The sequence below is a fragment of the Rhinolophus hipposideros genome, assembly GCF_964194185.1.
Source record: "Rhinolophus hipposideros genome assembly, chromosome: 7".
Lineage (NCBI taxonomy): Eukaryota > Metazoa > Chordata > Mammalia > Chiroptera > Rhinolophidae > Rhinolophus > Rhinolophus hipposideros.
The window spans coordinates 51952320-51971374 of NC_138053.1; the positions used below are offsets into that span (position 1 = coordinate 51952320).

The 19055-nt window shown below is 42.7% G+C and overlaps 1 protein-coding gene across 2 annotated transcripts in view; it reads right to left on the minus strand.

Moving 5' to 3' along the window:
• The window catches only part of IQGAP2 (IQ motif containing GTPase activating protein 2), a 266105-nt gene extending 253688 nt beyond the window's left edge, over positions 1 to 12417 (minus strand). For both annotated transcript variants that reach the window (XM_081053199.1, XM_081053197.1), the window contains exon 1: positions 12084 to 12417. In XM_081053199.1, coding sequence (XP_080909325.1) covers positions 12084 to 12129 — 46 coding nt within the window. In that variant the 5' untranslated portion in view covers positions 12130 to 12417. The remainder of the gene's footprint in view (positions 1 to 12083) is intronic.
• Positions 12418 to 19055: the final 6638 nt, after the last annotated feature.

The following is a 19055-nucleotide window of genomic DNA, read 5'->3' on the forward strand; positions in this document are numbered from 1 at the left end:
CAGAGAATATCCTCGTTGTCGGCATGTGAGATGGGTGCTGAAGTGTTCAAGGGTTGAGCTGTCACAAAGTCTGCGCATGGAATCGTGCGGCAAGATGCTAAGAGTTGGTGAAGCTAAGTGAAAGGAATGGATATTCACGATACAGTGGTACCTCGGTTTTCGAATGTCTCCATTGCCATACATTTCGGTTTACGAACGCTGTAAATTTTATGGATCTATGATATCATTAGATAGTAAAATCCATGCTAAATTTGCAGTTTTAGGGGTTGATTTTAAAGGTCTGGAATGGATTAATCCACTTTGCATTATTTTCTATAGGGAAACCGCGCCTTGGTTTTTCGAACATTTCAGAACTCGAACGGTCTTCAGGAACGGATTACATTCGAAAACCCGGGTCCCACTGTATTGTTCTTTGAGGTAGAAAAAAATATTTAATAAATGGAAAAACAAAACAATAAATGCCTATGCCAGAGCTCTACCTGAAAACAAATGCATAGAACATCTGGGGGATGTAATCCAAGGAATCAGTGTCTTCTTTGTGACCCTCCCCTGGAGATTCGAATGGATAGCCAGGTTGACAACTGCGAACTAGATGAGCTCTAAACCAAGATGTGACTTTATGGTGGTGTGGATAATAGTCAAAGATGTGCAATTAAAACAGAAGTTTGGCCTTCTGTCAACACTCAGCAGCCCTGGGAAATCTCAAGGCCCAAATGACCCCAGCTGCCCTGCCTCCCTCTTTTATGTAAGAATAAGTCACAACACCTCAACTTTATAAAGAAATGAGTTCTATCTATCAAAAGACTAGGAGACAAAAATACCCTCCCAAGCTTCATCCCCACCTTACCTGACCCCCTATTATTTAAAAAAACAGATTTCCCCTGTCTCACAAAGTAGTTTCCCTTCATGACACATTCACCTACAGCTCGGGTCTCAAAAATAGCACTCTTGAAAAAGTCTTTTCAATTTTAAGGATCCTATTATTCACTTATGTTTTCAGTATTTACACTTCCTAGTAAAAGAAATGCTGTGATGGACAAGAAAGGATCTGACCAAAGATTATATATCAGAATTTAGAAAATTGATATATCAAACATATTTCGCTACCAAAACCCAAAATTTTGCCTTTCAAGCTGGGGAGGAAGTAAAAAGTTTCATTTCAAACATGGGTTCAAAAACAGCGTATGTCACAAAAACTTAAGCAGCACTGCCTTTGAAGTAGACGACTAAGGGATAAACCCTTTTCAACACTAGTAAGACTACACCAAAGGGTTATTCAAATAAGTGGCAAAATTACACCCCCACCCCACCCCACCACACAAACACACACACCACACACACTTGAACAGTTTTCAGAGCAATCTTTGGTACCTCACACCCCTTTCAAGATAAAAATAAACTCATTTTTTCAGATGTAGACGGAAGCTCAGAGAAGTCATACCCAATGTCACAAAGTGGCACCTCAACCTAAGCCTTCAGATGCTACATGCTGAACTTGCCATCACAGTGTTTCATGTCTGTCATTGCTCTTGGGTGACAATACTTCCATCACAGCTCCCTAAGTTTTACAACATAATGCAGGGGACAATGGCAGCTTCTAAGGGACCAGTGAGCCCACAACCTAATCTTGTTTTGTGCACTATTCACAAATTTTTCCTCCCAATCTGAGTGACTAAGGAGCAAACCCAGTCTCTAGTGGAGGGACACTCTCAAGCTCCATAACATTTTTATATAAGGCTCTGATCACACTTGACCCTGAAGGCATTTGGCCTGTAAACCCGTGTAAATTCTCTCTCACACACAGCATCTAGAACCTCCTGTTGAATGAAAGCACAATCATGAGTTCTCTGTGTCTTTACAGGCTCTTAAGGGTTCTTTTGAGTCAAGAGAATAATCCTCTACTTTCATGTCAGCAATCTATTTCACGTGGACACTACTTCTTGATTCATTATTGCCTTTTACAGATGAGCTCCCTATACTTTCCCTTCACAAATTTTAAAAACATTGAATAGCTACTGCCCACCTGGACTTTTTTTTTTCTCGTCACTATTGCTAACTCCATTTTGTAGATTCGTACATTTTCAATTCAACCTCCCATCACTTCTATACAGCTTAACGACCTGTACCTCTCAACACTGCAGTCTTTCCATCTCAATATCTCTCTGTCTCTGTCTGTCTGTCTGTCTGTCTGTCTGTCTGTCTGTCTCTCTCTCTCTCTCTCTCTCTCTCTCTCTCTCTCTCTCTCTCACACACACACACACACACACACACACACACCTGGAAAATAATATCTCCTTCCAACAATAACAGACCTGTTTTTCAGACATTAATTTTCTCAAGGCACAGTTTGTAAGTAATGAGAACTTTACATCTTGAGCAGCTAAGGGTAACTATTGTAACTTTTCTAACTATAGAAATATATTCACTGCAGCAAATTTAGAGAAGAGAAAAAGTCCTGTGTAATTCACCCATTATCTCATGACCTAGAAAGAACCACTGGTGACACGCTGACTGACTTATGTGCCAGACACTGGAGATATAGCAGTGACCAAATGACAAAGTTCCAACCTTCATGGAGTTTATTGTTATTCCATTTTACCCATGTATTTCTCAGAGTAATTAATGTTGTACGATATTTTTCAAAACATACTTGCTTTATTTTTTTGAAAGGTAATACATGACGGAAACAATTTCAAGTAGCATTCCCACCCTTGCCCTCGGTCTTCCTACCCAAAGGCAGATTCTGAAAAGACGTTTGCATAACCTTTTAGAGATATTCATGGGTACACAGGTTAAGTGTAACTTCCCTGTTTGGTTGCTAAATCTTCTTTGTCCTACTTACTAGATCAAACATTTTCAGAGATTTCAAAACTACTACATAGATGCCCATTAAAAGTTCCATTTCATTCTCAAAGTTTACCTAATCGAATGTGAAAAGTTCTAGCCAGAGTATATGTTGTAGAGGAACATGCAAGCACAAGCCTCCAAACCATTGACTAATTCAAACTGACAATACCAAGTATTATACCGTATTTCCCCAAAAATCAGACCTAGCCGGACCATCAGCTTTAATGCGTCTTTTGTAGCAAAAATTAATATAAGACCCAGTATATATTTTATATTATATTATATTATATTAATTATATTATAATATTATATTGGGTCTTATATTATAGTAAAATAAGACCGGGTCTTATATTAATTTTTGCTCCATGAGACGCATTAGAGCTGATGATCGGGCTCGGTCTTATTTTCGGGGAAACACGGTAGTACTGGAAAACTGAGGAAGAAAGCTCTGAGACTGTCACCACAATCAGTGTCTAAACAAGGAAAGGACTCGTGTGACCCTGGTTTTCATGGAGAGATAAAGTGTGTGTGTGTGTCTCTGTACATGTGCATGTATGTTTAAATGAGTATTATTTTCTTTTGGAAAATAAAACTCATTAGTAGATACAGAATGAAAGTGACAACACGTGTGTCTTAGCTATGTAACGCCCATTTCTCAGACAAACTTCCTGAGAGTTCAATATGAGCAAGACTCTGGGAAGCCACCTTACTGAGGGGTACAAGGGTAGGGGGTGGGTGAATGGAGAACTCATACTCCTTGATGCTGACTGTATCCCTGACATCTTGCCGGGTCCCCACCCCAAACCTGCAAAGCCTGATTACTCAGTCCAGGGCTGAGGCAAAGAACTTGAAAGTAACAGCGTCCCCAAGGACCCAGGTAGAAATCCACCAAATCTGGCTGATCGCAAAGCTCCCTTTTGGAGGAAGTGAGACGTACAGAGGTTGATAGGAAATATTCATATGAAACGTGCCAGAATAAAAAAAAAAAAAAACTGGTAGAAAAGGGAGGGAGGCAGAATGAACGAGTAATCTGAAAGGGGCACATGAAAAGCAGCCCAGAGTCTCTATTTCTAATGGTTCCAACATTCCCATTATTCCTGTAAGTTGTGCTTCACTGAGCTCATGAACCTAAATCTTCACTAACTTTCTATAGGCAGCAAGGCCTGAGGGATGTGAGATGAACTCAGTGGACTTCCTCCTCCTCTTTCTTACCTCCCTTCTAACCACCCCGGTCCCCCACAGCACCAGGTTGACCAGAAGGCTGGTTGACCCTGATAGTCAAGTCAAACTCTGAACCAGGCGGAAAGATTAATACTTATTTCAGGTAACTCCTTCCCATCTTGACAGCATCATGGACCAACGCGGGCTTTCAAACCAGCAGCAGCAGCAATGGTCAACTTAGCCCTGAATGAGACAACAGGACACTTAGGAACTGCAGAGTGACAGTTCCTCACTCGGGCATGCTAGTGACAGCTCTGTGATCATTTCCACAATGACAAAAAAATTCAGTGCAGAAACACAACCCCTGTCCAACTTTATTTGGAAACAGTCAGCAACAGACACATTAGCATATTTTAAATATATATAAACGAGGACTAACTTGATTTCCATCCAAATTAATGAAGATGGATTCCATTTCCATATAGATAACTAAAGAATTTTCCGATGAGTATATGCTTTCAAGAAGAGTATGGGGCCAGGATTTTAAATCCACTTTCTGTTAAAGTGAGAAAGGGGGAAGGAGGTGGGGAGACAGGCAAAAGGCTGTGGGGATGAGGGGATATCACCATCACCACCACCATCATTCGAGCCCTGACGCTAGGGACGCAAATTCTGAACAGTAATGTTTCCATGCATTAAATCATTCAACCCTCTGAGCATGCACTTTCACATCTGCATTTTACAGGTGGGGAAACTGAGGTCCAGAGAAATCAAAATAACTTGCCTAGGTTCCACAGAGAGTGAAAGTTAAATCTAAACTCTACATTAAATATTTGCCTGGCACTTGAAAAGCTGTTGAGATTATCTTTAATTTGACAAACAGAAACAAGTTCCTCATTTAGACAAACAACACACAGTACAGTACAGACACTTTAAGGAAAACCTGTAATAACAGCAAATATTTATTGTCTTCTAGGTGCCAGGGTACCAGGCTACCAGCTACTTACTGAATTAAACATTACTTAATTTGAAATATATGTTGTTTCAATCACATGCCAATTAAGTCTTTTTATATGGAGATAGCTAAGGAAATTCATTAACATTACTTAAGACTGAATTCACATTGGCAGTAAAATATGAGAATTGAGACAAAATTATCAGGAATGAATCTCCCTTAGTTTTTAAAGAAATGACATAAAAATGTCTTCAGAGATTTAGTAGTACTGAAGGAAAATAATAAAAAGTCATCATATTTGAGGATCCCAAGTAAAAATATCATAGGAATATTCTCTATCTTTAATCAATAACAAAACAAAAAGAGCTATACTTTCCCTGCAATGTGGGGGTGACCTGGGTACCTGGGTACACTTATACATATCAAATAATATTTCTGCTAACAAATTCAACTGTTCTAAAAATTGTGAATGACTAAGTGAACAACTGAAACACACTTGAAATGGTCCCTGAGGAAAAAATGATGGAGAAAGAGAACATCACTCAACCTTATTGTCCAGGCACCCCTGCAAGGCATAGAGCCCAGAATTGCCAGGCTTGGGGTCTCCCTTTTACACAAACACGTTCTCCAGCTCACTCAGCCTTCCCAGGGGCTCCTCATAGCACAGTGTCCACCTAGAAGTCCTCAGGGAGCTGACCTCCCTTAATCCCTAGTCAGGGGAGATTTTGGACTTGATCTTCCAAATTACATTTGTTTCCCAGAAGGGAGAAAAGCAACCTCACCTTAAAGCCACACAAAATAAATCCTATGAAATAAACACAAGCCTATATAGAGGTCAATGCCTGAATTTGTACATGGTGTGTGCTCAAATCAAAAACACAACGAATACTGTAAATAAAGCATTCGGCAACATGCTCAAGTGCTTACCCTTACTTGACAAAAACCTGCAAGCACTGTGCTGAGGGTCACCACACAGAAGTGTCTTTTCACCCTCGTGCTACAGCAGTGCTTCAGAATCACCTAAAACGCTTGTTGCTGGGCCCCACCTCCAAAGTTTCTGATTCGGAAGGTCAGGTGGGATAGGGGAATTCACCTTTCCAGCAAGTTCTCAGGTGACAGATGCTTTGCTGCTGGTGCTGCTCCAGAAAGTGCTCCTTGAAAACCAATGCACTGCCTGGAGAAACAGCGGTCAGCTCCTTTTAGGCTGATATTAGCAAGGAGGGCCATACATAACCCATGATTATAAAATTAAAGGAGAGTGCAGTTAGCGTTTCGTCAAATCTGAGGGTCTGTTAATGAGCTAAAAAATGTGGCAGTAGCCATTTTTCAACAAAACTAGGATGTTTGTCATTTGAGGGCACGACATCTCCAGTGAAATCTGAGAAGTAAAAATTGCCACAGGTAATGGAGAGAATGAGGGGAAAAAAGAGGGGAGAGAAACCCTATCCCTAGAGAATTTAGTTGTCAAGTTCCTTGCCTTGCTATAACTACACATTTTTTTCATACCTGTTCTCAGAGAATTTACCTTCTGGGATAGTTTAGAGTTAGTTGTCCGTCTCCCTGGCTGGAGTCTGTAAGGTTCCAGCGAGGGTCCACGCCTACCTCTTGGTATTTGTTGAATGCCATGAGTTCCAAAAGCATAATCATTATTCAGTAACTTCTGACCTATCCTGAGCAAAACTATCTGACAAACCAGCCCATTCAAAACACTTCCCAAACCTAGAACCATGGTGAAGAGGCCTGAGCAGCGGAGAGAGAGAGACAGAGAGAGGGTCCCCAATGCACTCCCCCCAAACCTCACCCCACCCTCCTGCAAGTTTCCAGCACCTGCACTCCAACCGCACCTAACCATCCCACTATTCCCCACTTCACTGGGCCACTCACCAATGAAAGTCTAATGAAAAGGTTTTAAAAAATTTACTTCATGAGAGACTGAATCAAGCTACTCTGCGCAAGACAACTCTAATTGCCCTTAGTTGCCTACAAATAAAGGATTCCATGGTCAGTTGCCTTCCAGCTGCATCTCCCTTCTACAGCATCAATCCATACACCTTAAGCTTCAACCCCACCCCACTACCCACACAGCAAATACACTGAAATGCCTTTTTATGCCCCTCTGATCTTCCTTCAAGGTCATGTTCAAATTTACAATCTTCATGATGCCTTCTCATTGCCCAAATCCGTCAATCATTCTCATGTCTCCCACAGATCTTTGAAGTGCATTAATAAACATTATTCTTTATCTTCCAGATTCTCTTAAAAGCCGTAACCATCTTAGTCAATTTTCCTTTGTCCACAATACATTCTACATATTAGGTGCTCAATTAATTGAAATAACTACAATTTGTTAGTACTGTGTGCCAGGAACCACATCAGCCACTTCTATAGGAATATAAAACACCAGCTTTCAAAGTACAGAAGAAACCCCCAAGGCTACAATGGCAGCCAGTGGCAAGTCAGAATTCAAGCCCATATCTACTCAACTCCAAAGCTTTTGTCATTTCACGGACACGGTTCTGCCTCTGAATGGAGAAAAATAGAATAAAACAGTAAAGTGAAAAAGTATTGGCTCACTGGTCAGTCAATCCATTACAATCTTCTGCCTGATCTCTCAACCCCAGAGGTTAAGACATGGCCAGAATATGGCTTAAAGTGTGTTTTACAAATTATCCTATTTGGAATCAGTGGAGCACGCCACTACGTTAATGAAAAGCCTTTCATTTCAGTGCCTCACAGTGAGATGGGAAGTGTATTCGTAAAATTTTTGATGAAGTCTAGATGTACTCTATAAAAAGCCTACGCTTTTCCTGGGGGGGGGAGGTGGGGTAAATAAAGCAAAATCAACTTTAAAGAACACCATACATCTACTTTTAAGAACACAGTATCCAAAGGGCTACAGGTTTCTGCAGTTTGATAAAATCGTAACAAACACCTGAAACATGAAGAAGGGTGAAACCCCTACCATTGATTCAGGGGAGGTAAACTGGCCATAGCCGGTTGAGAAAGGCTTCAGGTTTGAACAGCACTACTGTTTGATGACAGTAGGAACAGCACTCAGCTCTTAGTTCATAAACCTTAATTCCACACCCCATGCGGAACTGCCTACCTACCCTAGAGGACTTACCTGACTATCAAATCAGAAGTTGAGGGGCCTTTCTCTTTTGGTTACCATGAAGACTTGGTGTGTTAGATATGTTTGTATAGTAACCTTTTAAATACAATGAGCTGTTAAAAAGCTTGTGCAAGTGAGACAGTGTGGGGCAACAGCAAAGGGGTTAGCTAACATCCTACATACTACTAAATTCTAAAACAAACTCTGTATTACAAGCTTAAACCCTACCAAACAAGTCATTTTGACTACCAACATGTGTAATTAAAGTTAAAAGCATACTAAAATAACACTTTAGCTGTTGACCTTCAAGATCCTTGTCAAATGCTCCACTGAAACATTAGCATATGAAGGAGTGACTTGACTTTTGTCCGCTAAAGAAGGCATCACATGGCAACACTGCACAGAGCTTGAACCTTCTGCAGTTCAAATGAAAACACTGCTAGAATGTTAGAGCCCAGCTGAGCTAAACCCAGATGTGTTCCATCCTGTTTTATATACCCTAGTTTAACTGGTTCAGAACGTAAATGTCTTCATCTCAGGTGGATACTGGGAAAGGGGCAAGAGGTTTAGTTATGTTGCCTACTCCAATATTTCAGTTACCAGGTGATTTAAAAATCCCGCCACTGAGGCAAGAGCCAGAAGAGCACTGTTCAAAAGCTTATAACATCAGCCAGAACCTTCCTCCACAACACACACACACACACACACACACACACACACACACACACACACACACACAGCGCTGGGGCACCACCCACTGCCTATGTTGCATTTTTTGAAAAAAACCAACAGTGAAACATTGATCACTATTAGGTTTACAATGTTTCTCATGAGAGGAAAGAAGTTCCCCAGAGGGTAGAAAAACCGGCAGCTGTTGCTACATGCACGTTGATTACAGACCCACAATAGGCACTTACTGGTAAATGTTGATTAAATTATCAGTGCTAAGTCTAGTAGTCACAAAGCCCCTCTTTTGCTCTTACTGATCTTTTTAACTGTCAGGTAACTGGAATGATATTTTTCACAGATCATGGTGACAATATGTTTTCAAAATTACTTTGAAACATACGTCATAGTTCATTACAACAGCAGAAAAGTTATTTGTGAATCATACATACTAAAGCATGAGTGTAGCTTAAATTTGGTTTTTGATAGAGATTCTGGTTATAATATTATATACTATTCTGGTTATGTCTAAATTAGTATAGCAGTTCCCACCTGTCCCTTTTTCTATTTCTTCCCTGCAGAACTGCACTCATGAGCTGATATTTTAACTATGTTCTGTAGTAACATCACACCAAATAACTTCACAGGTTGCAGGAGGAAGTGGCCACAAGAAAGCACGGAGTAAATAGAAAGTGGTCTATTTAATTTTAATTCAGTGCTCCAGTGTGCAAATCAGGAAGACTTCAGCAACCTCTCATGTCAGAAATCTGAGAAGGGTGCCTTCAGGGAGAACTCATTGAGAAATCCCTCAAGTACAACTTACTCTGTAGTATTTTACACTCAGCCTGGTGGAGAGGACAGATACCATTAACAGCCCCAAGCTGAGTTCATTTACTCTGTACAAGAAATACTGAATTAAGTGACATTTTAAGGGGAGGGGGAGAGATGGCAGAAGACCAGACTTAAAACAAGTATAACAACTTAATTCAAACTACCAAAAAGTGGTTTTTAAAACCCAGTCTCAAATATCTTTTACTCAGAATATACCGCACTGGAACTGAAATTACAACAATGTAAATAGGGAGTGTATCGGGACTTTGCTTATTTTTAAATGTGGGGGGAAAGCCTGTTTGGTGTAGTTTGAGGTTTTATTGAACCTGTACTTACCAAACCCACAAACAAGTAAAAGCAGTCATGCAATGCAGTAAGGACAATCCTGCAACATCCTTCCCCCGCCTTCCTGAGAAGAGCTCAGAGCTAGTGAGTCTTGTGTTAAGGTCCAGAAAGCCAAGAAGAACCAAAAATTATATATTCTAATACATCACACCATCCCCTTTTGCATGGGTAGTCAATCTTAGGTAGTACTTATTCACACGAAGGTATATTCCACTAGATATCATTTTAAAAATAAACTGTGAACATACACCATTCATGAATCTGGTATCAATATTATAGAAATGTTCACTTTAAGGATATTACAGACGTTTGCATTGAAAACTTAACATTTTCCTTAACAAAGTCTGGAAACTGGCACATATTTTCCTATTTTTTTACTACATTAAGTGACCAAAGAACGCCAGCACTTCATGCACTGGGGGTAAATAGGTGAGTCCAACAAGGTGGCACATGATACCAGACTCAATGAGAAGAGTTGGACGGTGATTTCCAAAGTAAGTGACCGCGCTCTTCATGCTTGCAGGCTCTGAACCTCCTGGACTGCTGCCAAAGCCACAGGTATAGTGAAAGGAAATGAACCAACGTCCCAGTGCACACACGCTGCATTAATGCACTACACTCCTTGCAGCTTCGCGCCCACACTGGACGGCTCCTCAGATGACACACAGAGCAGACCCTAGTTTAAAATGTGATATCAAAAACTACTTTTTGTGTATATGTGTCTATTTCCCAGACTTCATCATCTTATAATTTGGCACAAGGACACTACTCTCTCTGTTCTGGGAACTTGTCACATATATAGAGGACTTTCACCAACCTGAGGGTGATACCACACACACTGGATGAGCACAGTGTGCCTCCTTGCACTCAAGGAGCAAGGCTGTCTGTGTGGTTTCCCAAAGTGCAAACTAAAGCTGCAATGAGCTGGGGCTTGGCTAACCCATGAATGCATTTCCCTAAAGTCCAGAGGCTGCGGCTGACTCCTCCCCCAGGCTTCCTCCTCACCGCCTGACACCAACAGAGTCACTTTGGAAATCGAACTTCCCATCTCTGACACTCTATTCCAAGACTGGTGGGGAGGAAGGGGAAGGTAAACTTGCACACATAGACTACTCCCCCTTTTTTATTAGGCAAGCCTGTGGCCCTCCCAATCAGCCAGAACCACAAAAAAACAACCCTGCAGTAGGTATCACCTTAATCCAAACTTGATACCTTTGCCACCAAGGCCAGACTGGGCAAAAGATTAACCTGTGGTCCTTGGCTATGGCTCACTAACCGGGCCAACCCTAAAGAGAGAGAGCGCCAACTTTCTGTTTGTTTTAGAGGAAATACTTCCTGGCACATGTTTAGTCAAGACTCTGAACTCTGCACACGTAGCCACGTGGTTGGTGCTAATCTGGCTCCATCCACTCCAGATCCGCCTGTAAAGCAACCTCTTTCGGAGGGCAGCCCCTGGCTGGGTAATCGACACCGTCTCGTTCCAGTCACGCGGGCTCTCTTCCCCGCTGCAGTCCTCTCCCGGGCGCGGCACAGTCCTGGCACATTACACTCCCTGGCAGTGTCAAAGGGGCACGGGGAGGAGAGAGCCTGGGGCCTGAGGGGTCCCCTTCGGCGGCATCAGGAAAGGATTCATATCTGTGGGGCACAAACTGGCTTTTTCGGCTCGTGAATTCCGCGGGAGCGGGGTAGAAGGAGATGCCTGCCCTTCCAGGAAACCCGACTTTGCCACTAGCGGAGTGCGCGGGCACACAACTCGCTGCGCCCACCTGTAGCTACAGCAAACAAAACTTCACCTTCTGAGTTGGAAGAATCCGGTCCCTTACGCCACCCCCTGGCCCACGCCGGCAGCGGCCTGCAGCTCCGCGGGCTCCTCACCTGATACCCCTGAACCCCTAACCTGGTCTGTCCCAGCACGCAGACCCAGGGCGGCGGTGGCGTTGGCCGGGTAGAGAGTCGGAACTGCCTGCTAGGGATTAGGAATGTGTGGGGACGCCGCTCACTACCCTTTGCAATTCCAACTCGCAACTTTGCGGCCACACAGCCGCTGCCCTTCCCGTCCCCTCCGAGGCGCGCACCCGGCTCCCTCGGCTTCTCCAACGCGTTTCGGGGTCGGGGGGGTGGGGGGGAGCCAAGGGTGGCGGCGGCCTGAGCGCCCGGAGCACTTACAGCCATAGCGCGGTCTCTGCAGGGACGGCAGCTCCTCGTGGGGCATCCTGCGGGGGTCTGGGGGCCCGCCCGGGGCGCGCCCCCCGCGGCTTCCCTCGCTGGCCAGGCTCGCCGGCTCCGCGCCCCCACCGGCGCGCTGGTATCCGGCCTCTCGCTGCCCTCCTCTGGCCGCCCCGAGATGGGCGCCCGGCTCCCTTGCTGCTCCCTCGCCAGCGCCCGCTGCAGCCGCCGCGCGCTGACACTGGAGCAGAAGTGAACTCTCCTCCCTCGCTCCCTCCCGGCCGCCGCTGCCACCTCCCTCCGCAGGTTTCCTTTCTCCTCCAGTGCGTCCCCGTTATCCACCGCGCTCGGAGCGCGCCGCGGAGCAGCGACCCCTACCGCGCGCGAGGAGCAGCGCGGGGACCGTGGGGACCCGCCCCCGCCCGGCCCGGCCCGGCCCGCGGGTGGAAGGAAGGGGCTGAGCGGGTCGCCCCGCCGGAATACCCTGCAGCTGGGGCCTGCGCACAGCTGGCAGCCTAGGGGCTGAGGCCGCCCGCCTGATGTGTCACTCGTGGAGCACTTAGAGGGTGGAAGTGAATCTACGCGGGCGAGAGCAAGAAAAACCGCAGAAGACACTGGCAGCCCCAGTCGCCCTGGGACGTGGCTCCGTTACAAAAGGACGGACAGCGCGGTTCCTTTTCCTCTGGGGAGACTGAGCGTTTTTGCCGCATCGAAAGTTGCCTCTGTGCCCCCTTGGCTGCAAAATACAAGGTCCCCCTCTCATGACAAGAAACTGAGAGCGTGTGCATGCGTGTTTGCTGGAGGAGCGAGATAAACACTGCCCAAGCAACCATTCAAAACACAAACAAGTAACGAGTCATCCTCGGCTCACCTTCGCACCCCACCCCCCACCCGCGGTACAGAGCTATCGCCCAGCCCTGCTGGGGTCGCACACACAAAACCCTTTTCCGGCTAAGCTTTTAAGGAAATTAAACCACATGTGGCTGTTTTAAAAGGGGGGGGGGGTTTCCATGCGGTCACCTGGAGCTGTTTTTCTCTTTATGCCTCGGAGAGATAAGATCTGACGGAATGTGGGTCTCTCGTATACCAGGATCCTCACCTGGTTGTCAAAGGCGGAATGTGTGGGCGACCAGATGGCTGGCAAAATAAAATAACTGAAATAGAATTATAAGAGATTTAGTTGAGGGAAAGGTGGCATAGTGACACTAACCATTTTTAAGTATGCAAAGACACAGAGAGGAGCCAGCTGTTTTCCGTTTCATATGGGAGATGTAGTCCTCAAACTGGTTGAAACTCCGATTCTGGGGCCCCACCCTCAGAGTTCCCAGTTCAGTTGGTCTGGGGACCATGAATTTGCATTTCTAACAAGCTGTCCGGGGATTCTGAGGCTGCAGATCTGCGGACCGTGCTTAGAGTAGTTCTGTTAGAAAACAGGCACGAGATTTCAGCTGGACTCAGGAAAATCTCATTCAGATGGAGAACAAGATTTTTCTCCCCCTCTTCTCCCCCCTTTTTCATTTTCTATTTTTTTCTTTTTTAGTCTTTTTCTGGAGGCTTTAGCTTCTCACCTGGTTGGAATGGGATGAAAAAGGATTTTTGTTTTTTTTGGTTTTCCCCCCTGAAAGAGCAGTTGTCTCTAATCATAAGAGCAACACAAAGGTAAAACAGCCACATTTTGAGGCACAGCACCCTGTTAGTCAGGGTTCGCCCAGAGGAAGACACGTTCAAGGAGAATTTCCTGTGTTTCAGGAGATGCTGAATTGGATAATATCTAAAGTTCAATCCTTCTCTTTGATTCCATATAATAAGTACTATCCAGTAAGCCCGACTTGCGAAAATCAGTTTTCAGTATGTGTGTGATTTAAAGCACAAAGAAGTGTATAGTCTATTTTTTTAGAGGTGGGGAAAACAATCACTGGAAACTAGAATGGTCAAGGAAGGTGATAGAACTTGGAAGTGTGGCTCAAAGTGGACCTTGAAAAATGGATAAGAATTGGATGAGAATGTTCACTCCTAGAAGACAGGCAAGGACAAGGGACAATAGGGTGAGGTACGAGGGTGGGAGAGAATAGAAGCTTCGAAACTGGTATCAGATCATGGAGGACACTGAATAACAGGCTAAGAGGACTTTGAGAGCTCTTAAAGGTTTTGGACGTGGATGCTGCATGATACAAGAGAGTTTAGGGAAAGTAAATCTTGCAGCAGGTTATAGGATGGATTAGGGTGAAACACTTGGTGGTGCTGACACATGGTGAAGGGGCTGTGACAGAAGAAAGAAGTAGAATTTCAATGGCATTGACGTCAGTGAGAGTGATAAAAAGGCGTTTTAATACAAACAAGTTGATGCCAGCAACACTTGCATAGATATCAGAGATTATAATAAGTAAATAAATACCCGTTAATGGCAGAAAGTGAAGGTTAAAGCATAAGCAGGTGATCTGCAAAAGAGTAGTTCTAGGTTCATGTTCTAGCTGGTTAGCCCTTCTCTGAAGGCTCTGGGGAGATTTCAAGGCTTTGTCCAATCATTATGTTTCTATGGAGAACTTAACACTAAGAAATTGTAAAAGCAAATGCTCCTGCTTTCTTGCAAGTGCTGAAATTAATCTTTGGGATTTCAGTCTGCAGTCACTGGGTAACAGTACTATTCACCGATCACTTCTCAGAATGTCAGAAAAGAAACTTGTCTGCAGAATTCTGGGCTATTTTTTCTTAAGGTTTGACATTGGAGAGTGACTCAAATAAATACAAGGCAATGTGCCAGCTTATTTTGCCATCTGACTATGCTTGCAAGGATATTAAAAACAAAAACTGAGGCTATCTAGTGAAAAATGTTTTTTTCATAAAGCAAAAATGTTTCTTTTTACTTTAATGTAAAATAAAAGATGACACTGGAAAACTACTAGATATGGTAAAACAATTTTTAAAGCAATATTGTTTTTTAAAAAAATGATTGTTTTCTAAGGCCCAGCTCTCTCCTTTTCATAAATTGAAATGAACATGAAAGTGTTTGGGAAAAAAAATGCAACTTTGCTTTTATAATAATAACAGATTATTTATATCAAGAGGTTCGAACAAGATTTTTAAAAAAGTATGCCTGAGTAAAAATCTTGGCATGAAACTTTAACCTTCCATTCACCTTTGAAAATTTGGTGAGTTCCCAAAACTATCATGTTATTGATCATTTTAACATATTTACCAGAATACGTGACCAATGTGTATCACCAGAAGTGAGACATGAAGAAATGACAAGAAAGAAATGATTCAAGGCTTTTCCCAAGTCCTGGGAGCCCTTGGGGTGTCAAGATTTTCTCTTTCCCTGTCTCAGAAAAAGAGAGACACTGAACAGGAGCAGGAACTACACTTTATTGCAAAGGAGACTTCTGTATCTGAAAAGGAAATGGTTACAGTCCACCATCACATTTTTTTAAAAAAGGAATCAGAACAGAAATAAATGCAGTGTTTCTGTTCTCAGAAACAAAAGTGGGAGTCGTAGTGTCCAGGTAGAGAATAACTGAACTGAAAGCCCCCTAAGCATCATTTTATGGACAAGAAAACAGAGACACAGAGAGGTTGCATGGTTTCCATGGCTATGGAAGAATAGAGCCTGAACTATCTTCCAGGCCTCCCAAGATTCTTTGCCCATTGCTTTTTCTACTGCACATATTTCTGTTCATATATATGTATTTTTTCCCCCAATGAAGTCCTTTTTTACTTCACTAAAGCCTATAATTTTGGACAACTTTCAAATATTTTGTCAGTGTTAAATCGGCAAGCCTTCCAGCAACCTTGACTTTTTCTCTGCTTTAAAGTTCTAAACAAATCAAAGTTTGGAAAGACTGTCTAAACTTTCATTTTAGCACGCAAATAAGTAAAACCATGCACAATTCTGTTCTTTTTCCCATTTCACAATTTAAGAAAGTTAGAACTCCAGTGACTCCCCAGAGTTGCCCAGAAATGAGCCCAGGAAAAGCAGCATTGAATCTAGGTGGCCCTCTTCACTTTTTACCCCCTTTACCCGGTGTTTTCTCAATGGCAATTATCACCTGACATCCTCACAGCAAGGACTTGGTCTAATTCTTCACTGCTGTGTGCCCAGGACTTGCAGCAATGCCCGGAATATAGTAGCTGCTCAATTATTTTGTTACAATCATGAATGGACTAAATAGTTATATGTACCAGACACTATAGTAGAATAGAACAGACTCAGAGTCTTATAGGTAATAAATGGCAGTGCTGGGTTTATCTGAGTCCAAACCTTTTCCCCAGCACAGAAGCCAATCTCCTGTTGTTTAGACTAATAAACTGAACTACAAATTTCAACATGTTCACTTTCTGCTAAACACCTGTTTAGGTGTTTCCTAGGTGCCTGGTTAAGGACCTGCTGCAAATGCCCCCCCCCAAGTTATCATCATCTATTTGCCATCACAAAGAATGAAGGACTTGGGTCCAGTTTGTGTCTAGGCTCTGATTATAGTTTTACTGGTAATTCCTTGTGGTTCCTTGTTGGTCTTATATGTGTTAATGTGATAAGATCTGAAAGGTGCTCAGCAAAGGGCTCTACCACGAGGTTGTTCTGAATCAATTTTTTTAAATCATTCATGCTTTCCCATTGACTTTAACTTCAAGTATGCCTTATCTTAATCTTGGATTGATCAATCTTTGGCAGGAGCTCTTAGTCCTAGTTTAATTTTCTCTGCCTGACTCTTATATTTTCCATCTGGAACACTCTGTCTTATTTAGTTGATGAGAGGCAAACAAACTTCTAGCTGACTTAGGAGAGTTTGGATATCCTGAAAGAAGCTTCACTGTTTATCAGGGGATGAAAATTAAAACATCCTATTCTGTTGACAAAAATTTAAATGCTTAACAAGTGTCAGGAGTCAGAAGCTCTTATCCAGGGCTGGGAAGGGTGTACTTTGAGCAATCATTTTAATGGATAAGTTGGCCATCTCTAGTTAACGTAAAGATGTACATTTCCTGAAGTCCAGCAATTCCGTATCTACTAATATTCTCTAGAAAAGCTCCCACCTACAGGAAAACACGTACAAGGATGTTCCTTTCAGGGCAAAGCTGGAAACAACTTAATAGTCTTTTAGTGGCAGAATGGACAAATACATTGTGATATACAATAATAAGATAGAGCATGATAAGTATGATGTGATGTCATTTATGTGTAATTACAAACATACAAAATAATATTACATGATATATTGGGACATATGCATGTAGTACAAGTATTAAAAAAAAGTGCATAGGAAAAAATGCCAATTTCAGAATAGCAATAACCTCTGAGAAATTAGGGAAAGGAATGGAAGCTGAAAAAATAGACCAGGGACAGCAAATATGTGTGTAACATTTAATTTTCTTTTAAAAAACTGAAGCAAATGTGGCATTGTTGCATCATCTATACCTTTATGTTCAGAATGCTTTCCAAATACTTTTAAAAAAGAAACATATATTCTGTTAATATGGTCAAAATAATGTCTTAGTTTGTTGGTGTCTGGTTTTGAAAGTTCACGTTCATTCACTTTTCTTGATTAAAGCAATTCTCTATTATTTCAAAACAAAGCCTCATTGAGATGAACAAATGATGGTGGCAATTTGGATATGCAAACATACATATCTTTCTAGGAAGCTGCTTATTATTTGATGAAAGGGTTGTGGCTTCAACCCCAAAACTCAGCTACTCCCCAAGGGTTGCTGGGACCCACTTACTGAGGATGGGCTTTTCCGTTTGTGGATTTGTTAGTGACTCCTGGTCCTTCGAGCTCTTCACTTCATGAATGGGTGGATGGTTGACATAGGACTGGTATATTCTCTAAGCAGTACTTACTTCACAAAGTACTTCACAAAGTACTGTTTAGACATTTTGGTGGGGATTCCCTTCATTTTAAAACCTTTCCTTCCTTCCTTCCTTCCTTCCTTCCTTCCCTCCCTCCCTCCCTCCCTCCCTCCCTCCCTCCCTCCCTCCCTCTCTCTCTCTCTCTCTCTCTCTCTCTCTCTCTCTCTCTCTCTCCCTTTCTTTCTTTCTTTCTTTTGTAGCTAACCAGCTGCTCCAGTTCAGTTAGTCAGCTTGTTAAGAGTTAACTTCCCATCTGGCTCTGGTCAGCCAGAGCCCCAGTGTAAAAGCCAATAGTGAACCAAGGAACACCAGAGCAAGGAACGCAGGTTATCACCAATGCCTGCCTTTTGTCATACTACAAACACAGCTGTCACCTCAGACTCAACAGATAAAGTCAGAATCCTCCAATTCCACCTCAAGTCCCATCTACCAATGGGTCTTTCCTCTGATTGCCATACCTGTTCATACAAATATTTTCAGTCACTTAGATTCAAAACCTCAATGTTTTTGGATTCCTCTAGGATCATTTGTTAGCATTTAAGTGGTCACTAAGATTCGGTGGTTCTTTGTGATTATCTCTCTGGCTTTTTAATGTCTCGTCTTTCTTCTTTGCTCTTGTTAATCTAAAAATAAAAGGCCAAAGTAAGAAGCGAAAAGTGTTTGAGATCCAAAACAATAGCTATTTGGGAAGCACTGATTCAGGTAGAGACTGGTGTTCTGATTAGGAGATGAAGGCAAGGGGTATTTACAAGAAAGGGAAGGGGAACAACTACAAGAGTAGAGCGAATTTCTATGGATGTTAATAAGCTAATATAGTGATGCTAATACTAAAGAATGTCTTTAATTTTCAGTCAGTTTGTCAGAACGTCTGCTTACCTGATAGCTCTGCAAACAGTTGTTTGGAATACAATGCTGCTTTAGACCCAGTCCAAAGGTTATTTTGCCCACTTTTAACATTCCAAAGGTTGAGGAGTAAGATGTGCAAGACAATTTCTCTGGGATGGCAGCTTCAACTCCATTTGAGGTAGTTCCATTACGTATATTATTTTTTATACTCTCATCATCATCACTGTCGCTTTGGTTCAAGCTCTTACGTGGACTGTTCCAATGGCTATTCCTGTGTTGGTTTT